Source organism: Anabrus simplex, chromosome 5 (genome assembly GCF_040414725.1).
Source record: "Anabrus simplex isolate iqAnaSimp1 chromosome 5, ASM4041472v1, whole genome shotgun sequence".
In the NCBI taxonomy this organism is placed as follows: Eukaryota; Metazoa; Arthropoda; class Insecta; order Orthoptera; family Tettigoniidae; genus Anabrus; species Anabrus simplex.
In genome coordinates, this window is record NC_090269.1 from 180,050,344 (window position 1) to 180,077,569 (window position 27,226).

At 39.5% G+C, this 27,226-nt stretch overlaps 1 protein-coding gene and 1 pseudogene across 11 annotated transcripts in view; one reads left to right on the plus strand and one right to left on the minus strand.

Annotated features, from left to right (window-relative positions):
* The window catches only part of tou (toutatis), a 1,002,029-nt gene that overhangs the window by 831,597 nt on the left and 143,206 nt on the right, over nucleotides 1–27,226 (plus strand). For all 11 annotated transcript variants that reach the window (XM_067147191.2, XM_067147194.2, XM_067147190.2 and 8 more), the window contains 2 exons: nucleotides 11,280–11,586; nucleotides 11,677–11,857. In XM_067147191.2, coding sequence (XP_067003292.2) covers nucleotides 11,280–11,586; nucleotides 11,677–11,857 — 488 coding nt within the window. The remainder of the gene's footprint in view (nucleotides 1–11,279; nucleotides 11,587–11,676; nucleotides 11,858–27,226) is intronic.
* On the minus strand, nucleotides 23,215–24,057 carry LOC136874228 (craniofacial development protein 2-like; annotated as a pseudogene).

Sequence of the window (27,226 nt, forward strand, 5' to 3'; positions counted from 1 at the left end):
TGCAAGAGCAACACTGCTGTAATAATTATCCATGTAAACAGAATATCCTAGCCCTAAATGTGGATTGAGAAGTTTGAGGACAATACTATTTAAGGCCATTCCACTTGCATCATAAATAAGCAGTTTGTAAATATACCCAGTTTTTTATTCAAACACTATCCTAACCATAATGCCATACTTAGTTATTTTAGATGGATGGTTAACTCGAAAACATAACCGGCTTCTCCAAGCAAGCATGCCCTCATCTAAAGCAATCTTTCGGTTGGGACTACAAACCACTGAAAACTGATCCTACAGTTTTTCTAATATTGGCCTGCTTTTATAGAGCCTGTCTGCACTGTTTACATAGTTACTGCTGTCGCTAAAATATAAAAACATCATGATACTTTTGAATGTGTTCCTGGACATTGCCTTGGAAAATACAGGCATGAAAACATGAGATCTTCAGTCCAGTACATTTTTACATCCGCCTTCTGTATAATTCTGGTAAATAACATCAAACCGATAAACTGTTTCATTGACACAGGTTTTGAAGTTTGATAGAAATATTTAGTGAATGGACGCGGTGCGCTACTGATAACCTGCTGTGCATTATAAACATTTGCAATGAAACTGTCACTGATAAATATATTCACAAAAGACATTGTATTTTCGCTGTTTGGTACGTCTACATTAGGCCTACATTTCCTAAAATCTCAAGTAACGGACGAGAATAGCTCAGAGAGGTGTCAGATAGAGGAACACTGTTTGGTATTTCAACATGATTGTACACTATTGTTTCGTCCTCATGACTTTCACTATCTAAATCTGGGATGAGTTCATCACCAGAATCATCATTATAAATCATTTCAACAGCCTCTTCAATGGATATAAACTTACTGCTCGCCATTCTGTGTCTTTCTAGTGGCACTAACACAACACCACTGGAGGCAAGAGTGCGGGCTTGGAATGTGTTGGGAAAGAAAATTATTTTCTGGGTAATTCTAGGCGGGAATTACTGTTTTGACATGTTAACGAATGTTAGAACGTTCATCAAACTACCATCTATGAAAGAATTAAGGAACTGCGATCCGTAGCGTGTTTTCTGAATTGAAATTTTTGCACAAGTTCTTACCCGCCTTAAGGCGGATACAGCAGAGTACACTGGCGAAAAGTTATCTGCCTTAATGTGCCTACAGGAGTCAATGTGTTAACAATCTGTTTGTGAAGAATAGCTGTAAAAAATTGTATTTTCCATGTGATGTATGCCAGAATATGACACCTACTCTCAGGCTTCAGTAACACCATTCCTTTTGCAATATGTCCCTGTGGTGAATGATGCAAAGATGTCGCTTGTAGGTCAGTTGTAGTACAGTACCGGTCAAAAGTTTAGGAACACATGAAGAAATCATGAAATGTCATCCAGAACCGAAAATTGTGCCACTATACCTCTGTAATTTTCTTTCTGAGCTCTCACATCTAATAGGATATATGTCGCCTGATTTCATGGAGTTAGTCCAAGTATTGTAAAAGTTATAAATTTTAAACTCTTGGAAGGTCACTCCAAAAAATAAAAAATTTTGGTAATATAATGTAATGTATACTGGTTGCAAGTATCAACACCAAGATTTTTTTCGAGACTTAGCAATTGGTGGGGGCCATTTTAGTATAAATATAAAAATTCCAAAAATACGTGGGACCATTTTTTTTTCATGTTTTTTTCTTTTTCGAACCAGCGCCAAAATGGTTGATTTTTCTCTGCCTTTGTTGTGTATAGCTCAAGGTCTCAGGGCAAGCTATCGGTGTCAGACATATCTGCCCTGATAGTTTCATTTGCACTTTGCGGATGGCATCCAAGAACACATTTCTGATGCTGATAGCTCACACTGAGACCTACGACAAGAACAAGGAAAAATTGACAATTTTAGCGCTGGTTTTGAAAAGAATAAATGCACAAAAATTGGTGCTGCATTTTTTAAATTTATTTTTTTATTTATTTTTTGTTTTTGGTATTTTTATATTTATACTGAACTCTTGAACTTAGTTAGAATTTTGGATTCAGTACTAAAATGACCCCAAACTATTACTAAGTCTACAAAAGAATCTTGTTGGAGATACCTGAAACCAATTAGAGTATACAGTACATAACATTTCCAAATATGTTGACTTTCTGATGTGACCTTCCAACAGTTAAAAATGCACAATTTTAGGTTCTAGATGACACTTCATGATTTTTTAAGGTTGTCGTAAACTTTTGATCGGTACTGTGTGTATGTATATACATTTTGATAGGCTTGGCAAACTGATATTGTAATACCCCTTTCTGGCTCAGTGAGAAAAACAGTGGACAACTATCTCCTAATTTATTCTGTATGACAGCTGATGGTGGAAAGTGCAGTACAGTACATACTTGAATACACACATATTGACAATAATGCAGCCCAGACATGTGTTGAATTCATTAGAAAGGGCATTGATTTCCAAATATTGTTTGCTGTATTGAGATTTGCAGATCAGCTCTCCAAAAGATGAGGTCATTCTTTTGTGATGATAATCTAAACCCCAAATTCAGGCAAAAGCTGTTGATGTTATGTCTGGTCAACAGTACTTTATGGAGTAGAGTCCTGGACTGTCAAAGCTTCCTACATGAACAGTTTAGAGGTGTTTGAAATGTGGTTAATAATAATAATAATGTTATTTGTTTAACGTCCCACTAACTACTTTAACGGTCGTCGGAGATGCCAAGGTGCCAGAATTTAGTCCCGCAGGGGTTCTTTCACGTGCCAGTAAAATCTACCGACACGAGGCTGGCGTATTTGAGCACCTTCAAATACCACCGGACTGAGCCAGGATCGAACCTGCCAAGTTGGGGTCAGAAGGCCAGCGCCTGAACCGTCTGAGCCACTCAGCCCGGCGAAATGTGGTTACAAAAGACAATACTCAGAATAGCCTGAACAGATTTTGTAACCAATTAAGGAGAGGTAGTGCTGAGCGTGAGCTGGCAAACATCATCAAAGCCAGGAAAAACAGCTGCCAGGTAGAAAGTAGAAAGTACAGGCTTCTACAACTCATAATACAAGGAAAGATAGAAGGCAAGCTAGGAGCTGGTAGACCACTGATAACATGGCTCCAAAACATCAAAGACTGGACTTACATCAACAACAACGAACAACTCTTTAAGTTGGCTAAAGAAAGGGGTGCTTTCTCCAGGTGATTGCCAATGTCTGAGGGATCGGATACGGCACTTGAAAAAGAAGAAGAAGAAGAAGAAGAGGAAAAATATATTTTTAGAATTTAAAAAGTCTATAGAAGTATCATTTTATCGCACAAATTTGTTCACCTCTAGGTAAATTGCTTATACAGCACGGTTCAAGAAACTGTTAGTGAAGAAACTCAAAATGAGCAGACATTTGTTCTGCAGTATTATGTTTGAGGTTGTACATTGTTAGTTAGCCTGTTTACGCCATAGAGTCCAGGTATCTCATGCTCAGGATCTTAATAGATATAAAGCAAACAACAAGGCACTCTTCAGCTTCATAGTTTATATATTTAAATAGTAACTTGTATTCTGTAGAAAAGCTTTTATAATACGTTTGTGTTTTGTATGTAGAACATGATACATTGTCTCACGTATCATCTTATATTCACTTGGTTTTTCAAGATAGAGAAATATTTTGAGATGGAGAAATACGAAGGTCATCTCAAAAATAAGGTCTCCTACTTTTTTATAAATACATAGACCTGTTTATTTCTACAATGTGTGGTGTATTTTGTCAATGTGGGGTGCTAATAAATATTATGTTCATACCAATGACAAAAAGGACGAAAATCTTAGCATAGATAATAATAGGATGGTCGACCCACAACATCAAAGATCGTCATAACGCTAAAGGCAAACAAATGTTATTTCATTGGTGGCGACTTGTCGGACCACGGAAAGGCATGCGCTTAATGCCTCGTTGGGTCAAACCTAGTATATCAGACTTATTATTCATCAATCAGCAGAGCCAGTGGACGCCACGGCGGGCTAACCGAGAGGGGTTCCGTGGTAAGTACAATGTTTCAAAAAAAAAAAAAAAAGGGGAGAAGGAAAAGGTAAAGAACCAAATGTAAGAAAGGAGAATGGATTTAAAATAAGTTGTATTTAAACTTCAAATGACTAAAATAGGCAGTGTATAACAAGTAAAGAAGGGGAATTGCAAACTTTTAACAAGGGCTCAGGCCGTTTGACAACCAAAATACAATCAAGAATAATAATAATTAAGAATTCTTGGGAATAACGATTATGATTTTCAAGAAAAGCCCAAGACCAGAGTTCGACAGAAAAAACCAGAATCAGCACCTATATAAGTTCACAACCTTTTTTTTTTAAACACTTTGGTTAAGAAATAAAGCCACTAAATATTTGAAAAATAATGATTTAAGGCCACCCTTACAATCTTCATTTAAAACCCAAAGGAGGGCAAGAGAGTTATAGCACGTCAGGAGACAAAAATTTTTACAACTCAATACCGGAAAAGAAGAAAGGGAGAGAAAAAGGAAGCAGAGTGAGAAGGGAAGAATAGAGAAAAAAAACAGGTGGGGGGGATCCTTCCAGGCTGCTTAAACGCTATCACGTTGGCAATGTAAGCGACCACTCGGGTCTGTAAAAAAAGGTTCAGGATGTGGCAACACTTCTATCACTTGTCCAAGCGCAGTTTATTTTGGCGTATGAGATAGATAAAGGTATCAGTCTGAAGGACTTAGTTAGAATGGAGACCATGAAGCCACTAAATAATTTAACATTCAAAGTTCAAATCTTGATATAGACCACGAAAGATATAAAAGGTTGTAACATTTTGCTCACCCAGTCTGTTGGTAAACAAAGCAGCTATTCACAAATAAAAGTAGGTAAAACGTCGCAACGGGCCAGCCGTTAGCGAACAGTTCCGCTCTCTCCACTCGTGTTGTTTTCCAACTCAATGTCTGACCACGGAAACTAAGGAATAGCTTGCTTATATAGGTGGTGAACAGATTCGAGAAGTTACTCGATGAAAAATACGTAGGTGTGACGTCACGAGGAAGCAGCAACAGTGCCGGAGAACAGGCCAGTTAGTGAACAGCTGGGCGAGCAAGCAGATGAATGCGACAGAAGGTAAGATGTAGTAGAGCGGTCGTAACATATTCCCACCACTCGGCGAATCCGAAGGATGGGGGAGATGACGATGATGATCCAGAGGCGGAGAAGAAATTCCCATGGTGACCACGGAAGATACCATCGCCGGAACTCATAGAATGATGAAGCAGAAACGGAAAGCAAAAACCAAACAGGTATAAGCAGCGAAATAAAAAGAAAAAAAAGGGAAGAAAGGGAAGAAAGGGAAAAAGGGGTGGGATGGGATAGAGAGATAAAGAAGGGGAAAAAAAGAGGTATAAAGTAAAAAGGAAGGGAAAAGTGGTATGGAGTGAAATAGAGAATTACAAAAATATACATATATACATTAATAAAAAAGGAGTGGCCTTAATATATACATATATATATATAGAGAGAGAGATGCAATAAAAATAAATGTTTTAGAACAATATATGTAATTTAAAGTAAAGTTTCCCATATTAGAAATCAAAAATGGAATATAAAACCCCCAAAATTTATATATGGGAGAGTCAGACATAGGGCGAGGGTGAGTGGAGAGAGCAGAACTGAGTGAGCAAAAGGAATGGAAAAAAAAATACAAGTATAGAAAACTCAAAATGGACAAATGAAAGAAGATTAAAAACCTAACCAAAAGGAACAACAAAGGCAGCCTGGAAGAAATCTCTATCCCTAACCCTCAGGAACAGAAGGAGGAAAAAATTTCTTCATCTGAGAAAAATTAGCCTTTTTAACATCAGTAGGAGTGTCAAGGGATTGGAGGAGGGCAGTGGTCAGAGAGGGAAAAGAGAGGATACGGAAAGGGCCAATCCAACGAGGGGAGAGCTTTGCAGATAAATTTTGAGAAGTAGAACTAATGGGGTGATTCTTTAATAATACAAAATCAGAAACTTGAAAAGATGGAGAACGGACTCGGGAATTACAAGCCTTACGGTGAAGATCTCTGGCGTGAAGAAGTTGTTGAAGGGCGTGATTCAGTTGAGTATCAGTAAGAAGATGAGAGGGGGTATCCAATAAGGAGGATAAATTCCAAGATAAAGAAAGGGGTGTGTGTAACTCTCTGCCAAGAAACAACTTGGCAGAAAAGAGGTAGAAGAATTAATAGTAGCATTTAATGCCAAAACAAAATGGGGGAGTTCGGAATCCCAAGACTTATGGTCAGTAAAATGAAAAATAGAAAGAAAGGTTTTGAGATTTCGATGGTAACGTTCTACAATGTTACCCTGAGGATGATAGGGGGAGGTAGAAACTTTCTTGATACCGTGAGAGAAACAAAAATTATAAAAGGCCTTAGAAGTAAAAATAGAGGCATTATCGGAAATTAATACTTTAGGAAGACCAATGATAGGAAAAATCTGAGTGGATAATAAATTAATAATTATTTGGGAAGAAATATTTTGTAACGGACGAACAATAAGAAACTTTGAAAAACCATCGAGCAAAGTGAATATATAAGCATTTGCTTTTGAAGATTTAACTAATGGGCCAACAATATCAATATAGTTTTTTTCAGCGGAATAAGTGGCAGGAGAAGCGGCATAGGTACCATAGGGTTGGTGGTTGAGTGGCTTATGTTTTTGACGAGAATCACATAAACGAACCCAAGAATATATGTCTTTTCTCATCTGTGGCCAAAAAAATAAAGAGGCAAGACGAGCATAAGTTTTGGCCATTTCAAAGTGGCCCCCAACAGGGGAACCATGGAAATACTGAAAAATCATAGGACGTAAATTTGAAGGAAGAACGAGGCGAGAAATAGCACGTGGAGTAGGTTTAAAAATAAGGAGATGATTCTGCAAACGAAAAGGACCAGAGTAATTTGGAAGAGAAAGGTCTTGAATCAGCTGTTGACAATACGGATCTTGTTTCTGATGGTCTACACAGGACTGAAAAGAGAGGGGAAAATTTGTAAGGGAGGAAATAGAGGTAATAGCATTAACAGGCAAAGAATCAATTTCAGGGTCATGGGATTGATTATCTTCAAAAAGGCGGGATAAAGCATCAGCAACTGAATTATGGAAACCCGATACAAACTGGAGCGAAAATTTAAAGCGAGATGACCGAAGGAGCCAACGACCAGTACGGCCTATTTTAGGAGCATTATGAAGCAACCGGGGTAATGCTTGATTGTCGGTATGTACTACAAATTCCCGATGGTCCAAGTATTCGGCAAAATGTTCAATAGCCAGAAGAAGCCCCAGAGCTTCTCTTTCGTAGACAGAATATTTTCGTTCTGCAGGAGATAAAAGACGACTAAAATAGGCAATGGGTAAGGTTTGGCCATTACAAGTTTGTTGTAAGACAGCACCAAGAGCGACGTCAGAGGCATCAGTTGAGAGTTCAAAGGGGAGGGAAAAAGAATGATAAATATTGCCAACCCACAACTGAATGAACGAAATTTAGTGAAGAACTAACTTATGAATACAAAATTTCTTCAAATGAGGTTCCTTCACTTCACACCAGGGTGCATGATCATAGTTTTTTCGGCAGTGACATCTATGAGAGAATGTCCAAAGTTCTTGATAAATAGTAAACAAAACCAAGTTGAAATTCACACAGTGTCATCTTCAGAGGAAAAGTTTGAGTAGGTCCAGTTTTAAGTTCACTGTTTCTCCTGTTGAGGAGTACTTTAAGGCTGAAAATTCAAATGTGCGGCGTAGAGGTGTACCACCCGGTACAATTATTACTATTATTATTATTATTATTATTATTATTATTATTATTATTATTATTATTATTATTATTATTATTATTATTATTATTATTATTGTTGTTGTTGTTGTTATTGTTGTTATTGTTACGGTGTTTTGGTGGATCAGCAGAGGTGAAAGAAGGTGCGGGCTGGAATGGGTCTAACTACAAGTCCAAAAGATGAATTTTAAAATTTAAATAAAGATTATATTTTCAACTGATAACAAGATTTAACAATTTTCACTAGGTGCAGTAACAAAGAGAAATCAGGTACAATGCAACTTTACAAACGAAAGCACAAGTTAAGAGGATTTTACAAATTCTGGGCTACGAGCCCCAAAGTTTAACAATTTCTAAGCTCTCAGCTCACAACCACAAATTACCAAAGGGCAGAAAACCCCTCATTACATGGAGCACTTGCTCCCAACTTCACATCTCAAGCCTCTCTAAGGCACTTTTACCACAACACCATAAAGAGCTGACCCGTTCTCAATCTTTCAAGCCTATTAAAGGCAATAACAGACTATTACACTAAACTGCCATCAAGGCACAACTCATAAAGAAACAGGGGTATATCGTACCCAATCTACTGGGCCTTAGTGGACAAATACTAGGTTAATTTAAATGGCCGAAAACACAAAAGGAATGAAGGCGTGAATTAGTACTTCTAAATACACATTTTAAAACCTAAGAGGCACTAGGCCGATTACACAGGGGCTAATCCCAATCTATGGAGGTGACTGGTATACAACATAAATTTAGCACATTAAGGAGGACGAGGAAAACGGTTACGAGAACATAGTCGCCTCAAATTCATATATGAAGGGGAGCTCAAGAGGGTAAAGCACTCTCTAGCCCCGATCTACAGTTGAAGAAATTTGTAGTTTTTACATAGACTGAAAAGGGATTTACATTTTAAAGAGATGGGTTAAATATTGAAGGTTTCGAACCTTTCCTGCGAGTTAAACTGCTGAGCTAGCAAGAAAAGATGTTAAATGGCCATTACCTTGTTGAAGATCTGTTGCCCGAAGAAAGAGGCGCTTCCCGCCCCCTGCTACATATCCACATGCAAAGCTAGATGTTATTGAAGTGGCCCGGAGACAAGAAAATCAGCGGTTTTTATACCCTCGCGGAAAATTCGATACCTTTCATGAATGATTAAGACCCGCCCACAAACGTTTATTGGCTAACAGCAAAAAGTTACACACAAATCGATGAAGAAACACCTTATTGCTGGGAAATTAATTACAGAAATTTAGATTGGTTAAATTCAAAACAGGCGGAAAGAAAGCTTAATATTGCCAACCCTCAAATGAAAGAACAAAATTTAGTAAAGACAAAACTTATGAATACAAAATTTCTCCAAGAAAGTTCATTCTTTCGCACCAGAGTGCATTATCATAGTTTTTAGTAGAGACATCTGTTAGAGAATGTCCACACTTCTTGATCAACAAAAGCAAATCAAAAACACCCAGAGATCTTCTGATAAACAGTTGAGTTGATTCCGTTTTAAAGTTCAGAGTTTCTCCTGTAGAGGAGTTTCAATTGGCGCAAGATTTGAACTTGTGTCGTAGAGGTGTACCGCCCGGTACAGTTATCATCATCATCATCATCATCATCATCATCTTACAGCTTTATTTGCTGTCCAGTTACAGATTTCAGACTCTTGTGCTGATTTACATGTTGATTTTGTAGGATTCCGTAACATTATATCCGAGATGTGATCAAGTTTTCTTCTATTAAAATATTAAGTCCTACCACTTCTTGGTACATCATGAACTGAATCATTGCACAAAATTTGTGTGTCAGATCACATACACTATCACGATTTGGATACCTGGAAGTAGGAAACCGCATACGAAATTTTGGTTTCATATTTCAGTAAACTTGTCACCTTCATGAAAAACATGTTCCACCAAAAATGCTCTCTCTTCAGTAGTGAACATGATCACCAATATTCTCTTGCACTCACTAGTATTTTTTTTTAACCCACACTGCACTATTCGCCGTTCAGTAACGTTCCTGAGACTATCTCCCTTACACATACCCTTTACCTTTGCCGTTCAAGGCTGTGCCAATGACGCAGCCTTGTTGCTGCTGCTTTTGCTGCTAACTTAATGCTTTCTCTAACAGTACACCATAACTAGGTTTGCTGCAGAGAAAATTCCCAATGCACGGTATGTAGACTATGTAACACTTAGGGCGAATAAAAGTCGCTTAGTCAGTATCCCCACAATATAGTAGTGGGAATCTTATGTTAATAGTTAACCATTATCATCACCATCATAAGCATTCATCTTTGATCTTTTGTGTGCATTAAGGTCATAGATTATGGATTCGTAGGTGACTGAAGAAGTTAATTCTAGAACCATAAACTCTGCCACAATGCTGACGCACCAAAAGTGTCAAAAGCTCCTTATTATAGAACCTGGTGGTAATTTCTTCTCTGCTGGTCTTGTTATTTTCTGCAATGTCATTTATCAGACTCATACTTTCATTGTTGTTGTTCAGAATATTGTGGGCTCTAGTGGACAATACCTTGCTATATCAGCCCATCATATGCTACAGCTGCCAAGTTGCTTATATCATTTTGGCACTTCTTCATACTAGATGCATCCTTGTATCATTTTGCTGTCCTCCCTGATTGTGTTCTCCATTCTCCAAATAAGAGTACATCACTTTGCTTTGGAAGGTGCAAGGCATGTAGGCAGTGTGGCCAGCCCATTGAAGTTGATGTTTTATAATCATCATCACCATCATCATCATCATCAATGTCCCACTCCAGTCACCTGGGTGTGATTAACAAGCCTCCTCCACTCCTTTCTGTCCTTCCACTTTTCCTGCTCCATTACTTCTGCCACATCCAATCCAGCTTCTCTAATGTCCTTCCAGATCTGATCCATCCACCTTCTTCTCGGTCTTCCAACTGGTCTCTTTCTCGTAACTTCTCTTTCTAGTTCCCTTCTTGCTACCTGTTCCTTTCCTATCCTTTTTACATGTCCGAACCATCTCAGTCTTGCTTTCTGTATGTTCTGTACTAACGGTTCTATATTTAGCTGTTCTCTGATTTTAATATTTTGGATTCTATCTCTTGTCTTTTTAACCAAAGTTCTTAAAAATTTCATTGCTACTGCTTGGATCTTACTATCTTTTCTCTTATTAGTTACCAGCATTTGTAGTCCGTATGTTACAATTGGTATGTAATACTGTTTATATAATGTCAATTTCGTTTTCTTGGGTACTTTGTCATTCCATAAAAGCTCTCTGACTTGATGATAAAATGCTGTACCTTTACTTAGTCTGTTATTAATTTCAGGGTTGATTTCATTACTTCCATTGCTTACTAAAGCTTCGGCTTAAACTTGAACTGTGTAACCGCTTTAAAAGTTTCAGCTGTATTTATTATGTGAATATTTTAAGAAACTTAAATATTGAAATTGTCACTTTTCTCTACTACTTCTTGAATTTGACTCAACAGGTATTCACTTTGAACGCGACAGGGAAAAGAAGTCAGATCATCACAACACCTTTGGAGAGCCTATATGCCCGGGCAAGAATGCAGCATTCTTTGAGCATTTACATGAAAACCATACGTGGCGCATGTCTGAATGGTTACAGGAACGTCCATTTCTGGCTCTTAATCCAACACACAAAGCAAGCATTTTGGCTTTCCTTTGTAATGAGCTACTGCAGAATAAAGCTGTAATTCGACAGATTGATACTTCAATTGAAACTGTGGGCCAGTTACGTAAGGATCGCTGGTTGTTGGACACCAAGATCAGAAAGTGAGTTTCTAGTGTTTTTCCATCATTGTCAAGTACATTATTCATTTGTATTGTTCATAATACCAGACCTTATTGAATGGTTTTTCTCAGGCTTCGTATGATGCATGGGCGCAAGGTACGTCAGACAGCAGTGCCTACTCTTCCCAAGGCAGAGGATGAATCAAGTGATAGCAAGGTTAAACCAGAAGGTGATGATGCAGATGAAGGAGATGATGAAGATGCTGATGAAGGAGAAAGTGGGAATGAAAGTGAAGGGACTCAACCTGAAGAGGTAAGATTAAGAACCAGTCAAAAACAATTTGAACTTTTCCAGTTCTTAGAGCAAGAAATAAACTTCATATTAAATCCATATTGTCAGCGTCAGTAAGAAATAAGGTCTAATTGATTGAGTGATTCCACCTTTACAATACAGTAGAATATTCTCTTTTATTTTATTTTAAGAAACGAGACATGTTTCATCTCTTTTATTGTGAGACATCTTCAGCCTAAGCTATTATGGTAAAAACACATGATAATCTTAATACTAAAACAATGACATATATTAAAATGTCGAAGAGTCAAGGTGACTCAGTCTGTCACATTTAAATACAGATTTTTAAAAACACAGTTTGTGTAAGTCTTAAAACCAGTTATTGAATGATAAAAGTCCCATTGAGTTTTAATGTACAAGATGAATTTAAAACATGGTCACAGCGTGCTAAAATCTGAGTTAAAACTTGAAAAAAAAGTCTATGTGTTCTCACGTTAGAAGCCTTAACTACATGAATATCTGATCAAACAGAACTTGTTTATAGGTGGAATAACTCAATGTTGAATTGTATATGTGGCTGGACAATTCTTGCAATTCATATATTATTTGGAAAATCTAAGAAGAAGAAAAGAAAAAGAAGAAAAAGGTAAGAGACTTGTATGAAATATTGAAATGGATGAAGTGTTATTACGGCGTCTGAGCCATACACGAACCGGCTGGACAAGGCAGAGAGATAAACAAGGTGGAGACGTAAGTACTCAGACGTCGTAAAGACACTTTATCCATTTCGTACAAATCTCTTAGGTTTTTCTTTCAAATACTTGAAATTATCTACATTTTCCAGCTTTGTAGCACCAATATGACATTCAGTTCTGTTGAATTGACATCAATTTAGTCTTCGAAAGGCTAATTTTCATGCCATACCCATTGCACTTATTTTCAAGTTCCAAGATATTAGACTCCAGGCTTTCGGCACAATCTGCCATTACCACCAAGTCGTCAGTATGGGCCAGACTGCTTACTGCATTTCAACCTAACTGAATCCCTCCCTGCCACTTTATACCTTTCAGCAGATGATCAATGCAAACTACGAACACCAAAGGTAAAAGATTACAGCCTTGCGTAATCCCTGTAAGTGCCCTGAACCCAGAACTCATTCTACCATCAATTCTCACTCCAGCCCAATTGTAAACATAATTGCCTTTGATTGATTTTAGCGATCTTAATTCTTAAGACCATATAATAGCAAGCTTTACAATTTGCCTGGTTGGGTAGTTCATTGAAAGATAAGAATTACATTTTTGGCCCATATTGAACTGAAATTACAATTAAATTAATAATAATATATTATGGTTACACCTATTCAATACGATAACACTTAGTAATGCGAGGTTACATCACAAGTCGGTCACAAATGGTACCGTATTCGACCCCAGATCTGGGTCATCATTGGCCGATCGTTCAAAAGGTAGAAGATAATAATAATCTACCCATAATTCCATAGTCCCCCAGTATGACAAACATCTTTTCCCTCGGTACCCTGTCATATGCTTTCTCTTGATCTACGAAACATAAACACAACTGTCTATTCCTCTCGTAGCATTTTTCAGTTACCTGGCGCATACTGAAAGTCTGATCCTGACAGCCTCTCTGTGGTCTGAAACCATACAGGTTTTCATCCAACTTCCTCTCAACCACTAATCGCACCCTCCCTTTCAAGATACCAGTGCATACTTTGCCTGGTATATTATTCAGTGAAATACCTCGATAGTTGTTGCAATCCTTCCTGTTCCTTTGCTTGTGGATAAGTGAAATTACTGCTTTTGTCCAATCTGATGGTACCTTACCAGCACTCCATGCTAATCTTGCTACTCTATGAAGCCATTTTATCCCTGCCTTCCCACTATACTTCACTATTTCAGGTCTAATTTCATCTTTTCCTGCTGCTTTATGAAAATGGAATTTATTTACCATCCTTTCCAGTTTCTCAAGCGTAATTTCACCAACATCATTTTCCTCCTCATGAGAAAGATTTCCTTTTACGTTGAGATGATGTTCAAAATATTCCCTCCACTTCTCCAGAAGATGGTTGCACACTTCTACTTCCACTTAAAACAATAATCACCACCACCATCACTTCTAGTGATTCCCTGGGATCTATTTTGAGTTCAGCTGAATTACCCAAAACACTGTTCATTTCCTTTTTCCCTCCCTTCCTAAGATTTTTTATTACTGTCCAGAAAGGTTTCCCTGCTGCTTGACCTAGCCTTTCCAGGTTATTACCAAAATCTTCCCACGACTTCTTTTTGGATTCAACAACTATTTGTTTCACTCTGTTTCTTTCATCTGCATACATATCCCTGTCTGCATCGGCCCTTGTTTGAAGCCATTTCTGATAAGCCTTCTTTTCACGTTTACAGGCAGTTCTCACTTCATCATTCCACCAAGATGTTCGTTTTTACCCATCTTTACACACAGTTGTTCCTAGGCATTTCCTTGCTGTTTCTACTCCAGCATCCCTGTATGCCACCCATTCTCTTTCTACATCCTGAACCTTCTTACAGTCCACTGTTCGAAACTTCTCACTAATCATATCCATGTACTTCCGTCAAATTTCCTCATCTTGGAGATTTTCTACCCTTATTTGTTTGTAGACAGATTTCACTTTCTCTGTCCTAGGCCTAGAGATACTTAGTTCACTACAGATCAGATAGTGGCCTGTATCATCGAAAAATCCCCGAAAAACTCATACTTTCCTAACAGACTTCCTGAATTTGAAGTCTGTTAAGATATAGACTATTGTGGATCTGGTACCCCTAGCCTCTCATGTGTAGCGGTGAATATCCTTATGCTTGAAGAATGTATTCATAGCTGCTAAACCCATACTAGCGCAGAAGTCCACTAAACACTTCCCATTCCCATTAGCTTCCATATCTTCCCCACATTTACAAATCACCCTTGTGTATCCTTCAGTTCTATTTTGAACTCTGGCATTGAAATCACCCATTAGCACTATGCTATCCTTGCTGTTGATCCTGTCTACGATGTCAGTCAGTGCTTCATAAAACTTGTCAACTTCATCCTCATCTGCACCCTCACACGGTGAATACACCAAGACATTTCTCGTCCTAATTCCTCCAGCTGCTAAATCTACCCACATCATTTGCTTATTCACATGCCTAGTAGAAACTATGTTGTGTGCAATAGTATTCCTGATGAACAGTCCTAACCTACACTCTGCTCTTCCCTTTCAAACACCTATTAAGAACACTTTACATGAGGGGGGAATCAAATATAAACAGGATTTTATTTTTTATTTTAATTAATTTATTTTAAAACACAATGCAATTACAATTTATTTTTCCACATAGTACCCTGCTTTGGAAATGCATTTGTCCCAGTGTATGGGCAGCTTTTTGATGCCCTCATCGTAAAAAGAACAGGGTCATGTCACCGGCCAGTTGCGCACAAAGTCTTGCACACTCTCGTCATCTTCAAATCGTTGCCCTCCTAGAGCTAATTTAAGCGGTCTGAACATATGGAAATCACAGGGCAATAAGTTCGGGCTGTAAGGAGGAGACAGTTGGATTTCAGTATGGGGTCTCGCGTTGTCGTGGAGGAGGATGACCTGTAGAATCGGTTCGTCTTGTCTTTTGCGGAATTATGCAACCCTCGCCTAGTTCAACAGCTCGCAGTAATAAGCAGCATTGATTGTGCATCGCTCATGCAAAACATCAGTCAGCAAAATGCCTCGCCGATCCCCCCCCCCCCCCCCTATGAAAAAAGAGAAAGAAAAAAAAGTTGCAAGGACCTGACAGTCGAGTATTGGCTTTCACTGATGCTGCCTCCTCTTTCCTTCGCCACTCCTTACTGGCTTGTTGGATTCGGGAGTGTAGTAGTGGAACCATGTTTCGTCGCAGGTGACGATCCAACTCAAAAATGCATCACCTTCTTCTGCAGACCTTGCTGTAAGCCTCTGATAGACCTTCAAACATCTCAACTTCAGATTTTCGGTCAAAAGGTGAGGGACCCATCTGGAACACACTTATGGAACTGTAGGTAGTTTGTGATGATTGCTTGACAGCTCCCATAACTGATTCCAACTTGTTCTGCAATTTCTGATACTCTTACCCATTGATTGTCGTCAATAATGTCTTGAACCATGCAAATATTTTTGTCTGTAATGCTTGTCCGAGGACGGCTATCGTGTTGCTGATTTTCCACATGTTCTCGTCCTTCCTTGAACTTTTTATGCCAGGCAAACACACACACCCTGACAATGTTTGATCACCAAACTGTACAGTTAATCTCTGACAAATTTCTGTCATTGTAACTCCTTCACGAGCAAGAAATTTTATAATTATGCATTGCACAGTGGAGGGGTGCACCTGTCGCTCCAACATTGTGAGTGTTTCTGGCGAAACGGTGGGAATATCTAACAGCACGCTCTCCCCACTCCTAACGGTCCCACCTAAGCATAGCAAAAGCGCAGGGCCAGTCCTGCCAACTGTTGATGTTCAGGAACGAAAGTCCCGTTTATATTTGATCGACCTTCGTAATCTCCTATTTCTTGATTGTTATCTCCCCTATTCTTCTTCTTCTTGTTTTCGAATGGGTCTACTATGGACCACGTTAAGCATCATTCATTTACGGTTCTTCCTCTTTCGATCGGCCCAGTACTTCTTTATCCTTTCGGAGTGGGCTTCTTTACGTTCTCGTGACCAGTTGTTGCTGGTCCGTTTTTTGCTACTTTGATCTTGGAATCCCTTAATTTTGTTGATGATTTTTTTGTATTCCTGTCTGTTGTATACTACCTGCTGCGATATATTATTTTCCTCCATATCCTCCTTGACCCCTTTAAGCGAGCTCGGCAGCCCTGAAAATGTTTTTTTTCGTGGTTTCCCATTTTCACACCAGGCAAATGCTGGGGCTGTACCTTAATTAAGGCCACGGCCGCTCCCTTCCAACTCCTAGGCCTTTCCTATCCCATCGTCGCCATAAGACCTATCTGTGTCGGTGCGACATAAAGCCCCTACAAAAAAATAAGTTTGTGTTTTCCTGTTCTCCATGTATTCCAGAATTTGCTTGGCTGTTCTCTCTGGTGGCATTCTTTTAATGTGTCCGTAGAAGCAGCTCCCATAACTGATTCCAACTTGTTCTGCAATTTCTGATACTCTCACCTGTTGATTGTCGTCAATAATGTCTTTAACCACGCGAATATTTTTGTCTGTAATGCTAGTCCGAGGACGGCTATCGTGTTGCTGATTTTCCACACGTTCTCGGCCTTCCTTGAACTTTTTATGCCAGGCAAACACATCCAGACTCATCCTCTTTGCTGACTCAGTTCTATTTTCTTTCTTCCATAACCCCCATTAATATTGATAGCTCCCCATCATATCCCATTTTCTTTGCCAATTTACTTCCAAAGAGTCCCTCCTCTGTCAAATGGCAGTGGGACTCCTTTACTCTCATAGGTCCGAATGTTGCTTAAAACAGTTTGAGTGTGTTCGATAAAAGTTCCTGTGAAACAGGATGTTACCCATTTATGCATAGTACCAATGATAATTTCTTCTCTAATGGGTTAGGGACCTCGGTGGGTATAGTCATAGCTGCGTGAGCACAAGGAGGACCTTGGCTCAGAATATGTCTGAGATGCCCAATCATGTTCTATAACAACTTCTATACAGACTTCCAGTACCACTTTCTGGGCCACTCAGCTGTTATCCAGGGTTCACTGACCAGGGCGTGACATGCAGTAACCTACACCGCGAACCATAACAAAGGAGTAATTTTCTGAAAATGTTACAAACTTTGGGCAGAGAAGACTTGGGAGTAAGGAGACAAGCTGCTCGACTAAGTGATATGATTATTACGTTATAAACTTCATATTGGTCCGCGATGGGATATTTAGTATGTAAACACTCAACTAACAAGTCAAAAGTTCTACCTCTCCACCACTTTAATAATCTCTGATTATTCGTACATTAAAAGAACATTAATCTGTTAAAAAATGGAATACGTTTAGTTGTCTTTTGAAAACATCTTCAGTCGTGTTCAAAGTCCAAGATTAAAATACACATAAAGTTACAGGTTTCATAGATAAACACATTTAACAACACATTCACGGCTCGTACTTGTAGACATGATATGGGCTTTTGGGCTTATGCCGTGTCAAGAAAAGGAGAAACTCTTTACGTTTCGCACAGAACTTTGCTCCACGTATTCAGAAGAATATCTCGACTCTCCACGAGGAAGTCTTGTACAATAATGGGGTATTGAATTTTAAGAATATTTTACCATTGGAGAATTGTAGTGCTATGCTCGTTCATCACCAGGTGGCTTGCTGTATGCTGGCACAGCACTCCAAGCGGGAGCTGACGACAACAGTAAGCTCTGAAAATTCCTTACAGATTCGTTGCGCTCCAAGTCTAAAACACTTCTCACATGCAGTCTCTTTAGATTTGGATAGTAACATAACCAGAAACACTTAACAGACACACTAACAAACTTCGATGTTAGTTCTGCGATATCATTAATTATATGGTCGGGGTACATTTGATAAACTTGTTAAATAACACTGTCTTCTCTCTCCTTTTCAGAGGTTTCCCTCTCTATGTTTTACACACACAAGAACCGCTCTCTGCATAACCATTGCAGCGAACAAAATCAAGGTCGTGCGTTTGTGATTTCCGCAGCTGCTAGAGCAATCAGATAAATAGGGGATTTCCGTGAGCAGATATTGGATGTTTAGAATATTCGCTAGAAGGTGAGAACAGTAGGCCTAAGATTATTTTCGCACTCAATACTTCATACTTCAAACTGTCATAAACAACTCGTTACAATCGTACGAAATTTAGAAATGGACTATTTTCTGGGCTGGCAAAGGAAGTGTGAAGCAGTTGAAATCGCATGGTTTTGTTTACACCTACTTTGTCTACCATCAAACGTGTGTACAGTTGTTTCACTGCCGCTTTAAAAGGCCAGTTAAAGCATACGCCAAGTGGTTGGAGAACATTGTTAGACCTCCTGGAACTATTAGCAAGTCTGTTCTACCCCGTGTCAAAACACTGTGAACTTCCTGAGTAATGCACCCGCGAAAACTATCTATTCACTTGAACTGACGCGCACAGGAGAATGACACCATGTCCTACGCCGAGTTGCCAACAGTCTTTGGCACAGTTCTGTTGGATGGATCTTATAAATCCGCAGATTGTTTTTTCCAAATCTCGCTAGAATTTCAAACTACTATATTTATTGGAATAGGGGTGTGGTTGAACATGCATAATAACGTATTGAATAACTGTGTTATGGGGGTATCCACCTAATCAATACAAATTTGTTTACAAATCACTGTACTATTACATACAGTCGAACCTTGATATCTTGAACTTCCATTACTAGAATTTTCAGTATCTCGAAGTAACTTAAATTTCCCGGCCATTTGCCCTAATCTTCACGGGTATTTATTTCTGTATTCCTCAGAATTCAGTCACACTAATTTGTCGATTTCTCGAAGCAAACATTTCCTCCCTTGAAGCAAAAATACTCTGTAACTCGAATTTTGTGCAACATTAACTGTGCAATACGGCATTTGTGGGTTGTGAGGAACAGTTAACAAGTAAACTTTTAGAGTGATGCTGGGAGCTAATATGATGGGGACCGAAAAACTAAAACTTCTAACAATCGAAAAATCGCGGAGGCCTCGTTTTCAGGTGTGAATTAATTTTATGAAGAGAAATGGACTTCCTCTTTGGCGAAGGACATCATAATCCCAAAAAAGCCAAAAATGACTAATGATTTAAACCATTTTCATTGCTTTGTGATTGAGAAGCGTAAAGTGAAGGAATATTTGATCTCCCTTATAGGAACCGCAAGTCAGGCACCAATCAGTTTCCATATGCCACAAAGTTGAACAATTGATAAGAAAGGAATGTACAGTGTTATCATACGCGCTACCGGAAGCAAGGAACAACGAGGTACATCAATGCTTGCTGTAACAGCTGATGGCAGAAAGCTTGCACCTTACATTGTTCTAAATCGAAAAACAATGCCTAAAGCAAAATTTCCGCGAGTGATCAACATTCGTATTCAAGAAGAAGGGTGGATGGACACGTCACTCGTACAAGATTGGATACAAATAGTTTGGGGTAATGTAGCAGGGTCTTTCCTTCGATGCCCGGCCCTTCTCGTGTTGGACAGTTTTCATTTTTTTTTATGATGATGCTTGTTGTTTAAAGGGGCCTAACATCTAAGGTCAACGGCCCGTTTTCTCTAATTTTTTTTGCCGGTGTGTCATTGTTATGACATTACATGAATTGTACTTTTATTAGTTCATGTTTATTTCACTTCAGTTCGTATTGTCAGCTCGTAATGGGAAGAATATTTTCCAGTGTCGGTACTTCAATCCCACATGTCTAACTTACCTGATGTACCCTATTTGAATTTTCAGAAAAAATCTCACGCCGGAATTTTATGCCAAATGATGGTAACCGCAAACGAGTTGAACCAATTCTGTTTATATTATATTTGATGTATCTTTTAAATGTAAATGAATTGTAAATATCTGAATTCCTTGAATAATTTGCGCATCCAAAGTTTTCACCTGTATTTTTCGTCAAAGAAGTGCGTTAATTACACGGGAAAATACGGTATTATGCATTTTGTTGCGTGTGTCGGGGTGACATAAAAATATTATTATTCGCTTAAGTGTTGTAAATGAGAATGATTAGGTACATTTTCTTGTAAACCATTTTTATGTTTTGGTGGTTAAAGATTTTAAATTGAATGGTCAGTTTGCATTGTAACTGTAGATATGTATGCCTTTTATCTTGATCTTTTTTCATCTAGACCGTGGTGGAATATATGTGATGAAATCCAAGAATTAAAAAAGTCTTCCTGTTTTTGGTTTCTAAAAGTTTGCAGGTATGCAAGTATATTACAAGGTTATTACATGTTCATTCCCAGTGTACATTCTGTGGAAGACGCTATATAGTGTTCTTTTGTCAATCATACTCTGGATTATTCCTCTCCGAGAAAATGCACAGTGTGTGTGGTGGTTTATATGTGTAATCTGGAGCTAATGTGTTGTGCACAGAACTGATTATTGCTACATGAAATCGTAGGCCAAGTGTGTAGCGCCTAGTGATTCTTTCATTGATTCGATATGGCATTCGTCATTCATCCATTCCACAGTAGCCTTTTTACATTGTTAAGTTATATGGCTTGATTAACAGAATAATAGTAACTAACAGAGAGTGGGGGGAAAAAGTCCACATATTCAATATCAGTTGTTGTTGTTAGTCGTTTAGTCGCTTTCGACTCTCCGTGACCCCATAGACCAAAGTGCGCCATTTCTTCCTGTGATGAACTGTTTTCCGAAGTCTTTCTAAATTGAGAGTAGTGGCTTCCTTGATGCCATCAATCCACCTCATCCGTTGTCGCAATCTTCTCCTGTTACCATCAGTCTTCCCCAGCAGTAAGGTCTTTTCCAGTGTATCATGTTTTCTCATAATATGACCGAAGTACTTTAGTTTTTGTCTGAGTATTTGACCTTCCAGTGAACAGCCTGGGTTGATTTCCTGTAATATGGACTTATTAGACCTCTTCGCAGTCCACGGAACTCTAAGGAGTTTTCTCCAACACCATAGTTCAAATGCGTCTATTCTTCGATGCTCAGCCTTTCTTACTGTCCAGGTTTCGCTTCAGTACATTGCTACTGGAAAGACCATACGAATCTTCGTTCTTAAAGTTACGTCTCTACTCTTGAAAATGTTATCAAGGTTGGCCATTGCCTTCCTCCCAAGGAGCAAGCGTCTCTTAATTTCATGGCTGCAATCGCCGTCAGCAGTTACTTTGGAGCCCAAGTAGATGAAACTAGGAACAACCTCCATTGTTTCACCATTTATATGCCAGGGGGTGATAGGTTTAGTTGCCATGATCTTTGTTTTCTTGACATTCAACCTTAGTCCAGCTTTTGCACTTTCTTCTTTCACCTTGATTAGTAGATACTTAAGTTGTTCTTCACTTTCTGCCAACAGGGTGGTGTCGTCAGCATATCTAAGGTTATTTATATGTATCCCACCAATTTTAGCTCCAGTTTCTGTTTCATCTAATTTGGCATTCCTCATCACATACTCTGCATATAAGTTGAATAAGTAAGGTGACAATATGCAGCCTTGACGTACACCTTTCTCAGTCTTGATCCATTCAGTTGTTCCATATAGGGTTCTCACCGTAGCTTTCTGATCAGAGTAGAGATTTCTCATAAGCCAAATAAGATGATCTGGTACTCCCATAGTGTTGAGTACTTGCCACAATTTATTGTGGTCGACACAGTCAAAGGCTTGAGCATAGTCAATAAAGCATAAGTATAGGTCTTTCTGGAATTCTCTTGCTTTCTCCATAATCCAGCGAATATTAGCAATTTGATCTCTGGTTCCTCTGCCTTTGCGGAAACCGGCTTGTTCTTCAGGTAGTTCTCGATCTACATACTGCCGAAGCCTATTTTGCAGGATCTTGAGCATAACCTTACTAGCATGCGATATAAGTGCGATTGTTCGGTAGTTTGAACATTCTTTAGCGCTGCCCTTCTTTGGAATTGGGATGAACACTGAGTTTTTTCAATCTTTTGGCCACTGCTGGGTTTTCCATATTTGCTGACATATTGAATGTAGCACTTTCACAGCATCCTCTCCTAGGATTTTGAACAGTTCTGCTGGGATTCCATCATAACCACTTGCCTTATTGTTTGCAATAATTTCTAGGGCCCACTTGACCTCACTTTCTGGGATATCTGGTTCTGGCTCTGACAACAGAGTAACTTGATCATCAGGAGTATTCCGCTCTTTCCTATACAAATTGCCTACATATTCCCTCCACCTTTCTTTAATCTCCTCTGCTTCAGTAAGATCTTTTCCATTTTTATCTTTTATCATTCCAATCTTTGCCTGGAATTTCCCTCTGATGTCTCCAATTCTTATGTAAAGATTTCTTGTCTTACCCAGTCTGTTATTTTCCTCAACTTCCTTGCATTGTTCATTCAAAAAGGCATTCTTATCTCTTCTAGCTAGTTTCTGAAACTCTGCAATTAATTTAGACATTTTCGATCTTTCCCCTTTGATTTTTGCATTCCTTCTTTCTTCTGCTATTTGTAGTGCTTCACCTGGTAACCATTTGGCCTTCTTCTTTTTCTTTTTCTTGGGAATATGCTTTTCTGCTGTCTCCTTAACAACACAGCATACTTCTGACCATAGCTCTTCTGGAACTCTATCTGTTAAATCTAATCCATTAAATCTGTTTCTAACCTCTACTGTATATTCAAGAGGTATGCTATCTAGGTCATATCTGCTTGATGGTTTGGCTCTGTCAATCCTTTTTAATTTGAGCCGGAATTTGGAAATTAAGAGCTCGTGATCTGATCCACAATCAGCCCCAGGCCTTGTTTTGGATGACTGTACAGCGCTCCTCCACCTCTGACTACAGAGTATGTAGTCTATCTGATTCCGACATTTACCATCTGGCGAGGTCCAGGTGTATAGGCGTCGTTTGGGCAGTTGAAACAGTGTGTTGGTAATGACCAGTAAGTTGTCTTGACAGAATTCTAGGAGTCTCTGTCCAGCTTCATTTGTTGTGCCAAGGCCAAATTTTCCCGTTACTCCATCTACAGTTTGATTTCCTACTCTGGCATTCCAGTCGCCAATAATGAAGACGACATCCTTCTTTGTTGTTAGCTGTAGCAATTCTCGTAAGTTTTCATAGAACTGATCAATATCTTCCTCTTCAGCTTCTGTGGTTGGTGCGTAAATTTGTATGACTGTGATGTTAAAAGGTTGGCCTTGAAAACGTACAGACATCATTCTATCAGTTTTAAAATTGCACCCAATTATAGTGTTACGCACCCTGTTGCTAACTATGAGGGCAACTCCATTTTTCCTTCGGTTTTCATGTCCAGAATAATAGACCATGTACTCATCTGTAGCAAATTCACCCATACCTATCCATCTCACTTCGCTTATTCCCAGTACATCGATGCTCAGTCTCTTCATTCCTCATTTGACTATATCCAGCTTTCCTTGATACATGGATCTTACATTCCAAGTTCCTAAACAGTACTGTTCCTTGCAGCATCGCACATTTCTTGAGGCTTCTCTCAACGTAGTTCCCCCCAGAGATCCGCCTGGGGAACTTGAAACTCCGGAATATTTTGAATTGAGCAAAGCCATGGGGTTTTCTTGGGAAAATTACAGTGGTGGTTTCCCGTTGCCTTCCACTGTCCTCCACTCTTGTTGGCTCACTGACCCAGTTTCCCGCTGGGGTTGTAAACCCAACCTTCCACTGGGTTGCTCAGCTTAACAGGGGCACCACGCATAGGTAGGATTTGGAGAATTGAGGTGTGAGAGGTTAAGTGAACTCTCTTGGTGAGTTCATATATTCGCATCACACCCCCGTTTCTAGCCAGAGTCTCAGGATGTTCGTAGAGACTCCCCCAGGTCGTTTCCTTAAATAAAGTCTAATTATCTTTATTAAACATTAGGACTAGTTTTGACCCTGTTATTTGGGTCATCTTCAGCGTTAACCCATTAGCGCATAAAGTTAATATGTTGTGATTTATTTCAATTTATTTACACATTTCTATTCTTAATATTACAGAAACACGTTCCAACAATCAGAAAGTTCATACAAGTGATAGTTTTATGTACACAGGCCGTCCGATATATCGGACGCTATGAACTCAGGTCAGTACAACAACACTAGTTACTCAGCGTTATATTGTACAATAATGTTGCAAGCTAGGTAGTGTTGGGCTGGCCCTGCGGTGTAGGGGTAGCGTGCCTGCCTCTTACCCGTCGGCCCCGAGTTCGATTCCTGGCCAGGTCAAGGATATTTATCTGCATCTGAGGGCTGGTTCGAGGTCCACTCAGCGTACGTGATTACAATTGAGGAGCTATCTGACGGTGAGATGGCGGCCCCGGTCTAGAAAGCCAAGAATAATGGCCGAGAGGATCAGTCGTGCTGACCATATGACACCTCATAATCTGCAGGCCTTTGGGCAGAGCAGTGGTCGTTTGGTAGGCCATGGCCCTTCGGGGCTGTTGCGCCATGGCGTTTGGCTTTTAGGTAGTGTTAGAGAGTGGATTACCTTATCTAATTTACACTGTAAAGTAGATCTTCAATTTCCACTAAAGACTTATCACAGTCTAGCTCGAGGAGCGAGGTCGCGTGGTGCAGTGCGTGCCGCGAACATGGTCGGTATTGAGCAGTACCGGGCCGCGATTGGGAAATGGCAGGCGAAGCAGAAGGAGGAGACCAAAAATGGACGGGTGTTAAGAAAAGGAGTAAAAATGAGTGAAGCGGTGCTGGTAGCGACAGTGATAGCGGTGCTACTGGTTATTGGAGTGGTGGAATTAAACCCAGGCCCAAATACCAGCAGAAAATTTAGCATGGAGGACTTGGCTGCACTCAAGGGGGTAGTGAGTGAGGTAATACAAGAAAAGTGTCAATGGGATAAGGTGCAGGAAATAAAGGACATGATGGAGGAGCAGAGAAAGGAGTTAGGGAACATGAAGAAATGGCTAGAAACGAAGACTGAGGAATCGAGCAGGAGAGTGGACAATAATGAGAAGGAAATCGAGTTATTAAGAGGGAAAGTGAAACATCTGGAAGAGGAGGTGATGAAGATAAAGAGAGAAGCGGAGGGGTACAGGCAGGAGAGATTGAAGAAAGCCATATTTATATATGGTGTGGAAGAAGGTGAGAGGGAGGGCAAGATGGACCTGATATCCAAGGTGGTAGAAGTCATACGGGATAGGATGAATATAAACTTCAGTGAAATAGACATAGACGATGTAGAGAGAGTTGGAAAAACTAAAGGACAGAGGCCAATTAGGTTAAAAATTTTCTCTACCCTAATGGCAGAAATTGTGTTCGGTAACAGTAATAATTTACAGGGACAGAAAGTAGGGGTGAAAAGAGACATGGGAAAGGAAGGAAGTGAAAAATGAAGATCTTGAGCAGACACCTATGGAGAGCGAGAAATCAGGAGCTAAAGGCACGAATAAGAGGTCAGAGGTTGGTGGTGACAAACGGACGATGGGTTAGGGAGCACTCGCTGACGAAGCTAAAGGAGATGGACGAATGCGTTATTTCCGAGGGAGGAGAGATAAGGCAAGATGGAAGGAAGAAAGAAGTAACAAAGAAGAGGGGAGACATGGAAGGAGAGGAGATCATCTCAGAAGAGAACGGACAGTGTAGTGTGGATACAGAAGATCAAAATAGTGAAGGGGTGAGTGAGGGTGAGCAGCAAGAAATGGTGGGAGCAGAGTGTAGTGGTTCAGTGAGCAAGAAAGGACACGAGAAGACTGATCAACAGGAAGGTAAAGCAATTATGAGTAAAGGAAGAAGTAGGAGTTTAAAAGACCTCGGGGGGAAAAGTACGTACAGGGATGGAGGATACGGAGGACATGGAGCGGTATAGGTTGGTTAAAAAAGGAGGAATGGAGACAAGGGATGAGAGGTCGATAACTACAAGGAGCAAGAATAGAGGGGGAGGCTTAGAAGGGAGGGAGGGAAAGTTATAACTATATTGGAAAATAGGATGTGTGAATATTGAGGGACTAATGAACAAATTAGGAAATAAGAAAGTTCGGGAAGTAATAGGAAGTTTCGATGTTGTGGCACTCTTGGAGATGTGGCTGGAAACAGGGAGGGAGATCTCATGGAAGGGGTTTGTGATAAAATATAAATATAGAAGAAAGGAGAGGAATAAGGGACGCGCACCAGGAAGGATGATAGTATTAATTAGGGAAGAAATTACTGAAATGGTAGAGGATATAGAGACAGATATGAAAGAAACTATATGGTTGAGATTGAATATGGGAGGGGTGGAAGAAAGGAGGAAGAAAATAAATCTAGCGTTCGTTTATTGCCATCCTAGTAGTTCAGCATATGCAAATAAGTATTTTTTTTTTGAAGAGTTATTGGCGGATATTATTAGGATAAGAGGAATATTTGCAAGAGAAGAGGATATGTTGTTATTCGGAGATTGGAACGCAAGAATGGGGGAACAGAGCCCAGTATATATAGTAGGGAGGATGGAATGTGTATGCTGAAAAGTAGAAGGAGTGAGGATAAAATTATAAACAGTTATGGGGAGAAGCTCCTAGAGATGTGCGCTGCGGGGAATTTGTATATTCTGAATGGATGGATGGAGGGTGACAGTACGGGGAAATTGACATGTTACTGAGAAGGGAGGTAGTGTGATAGATATGGTTTTAAGCTTGGAAGGAGTGATGGAGGATATTGTAAGAATGGAAATTGGAGACTGGATTGAATCACACCATTTCCCAGTGTGGGTTATGTTGAAAAGGGGGGAAGAGAAGTGTATAAGGAAGG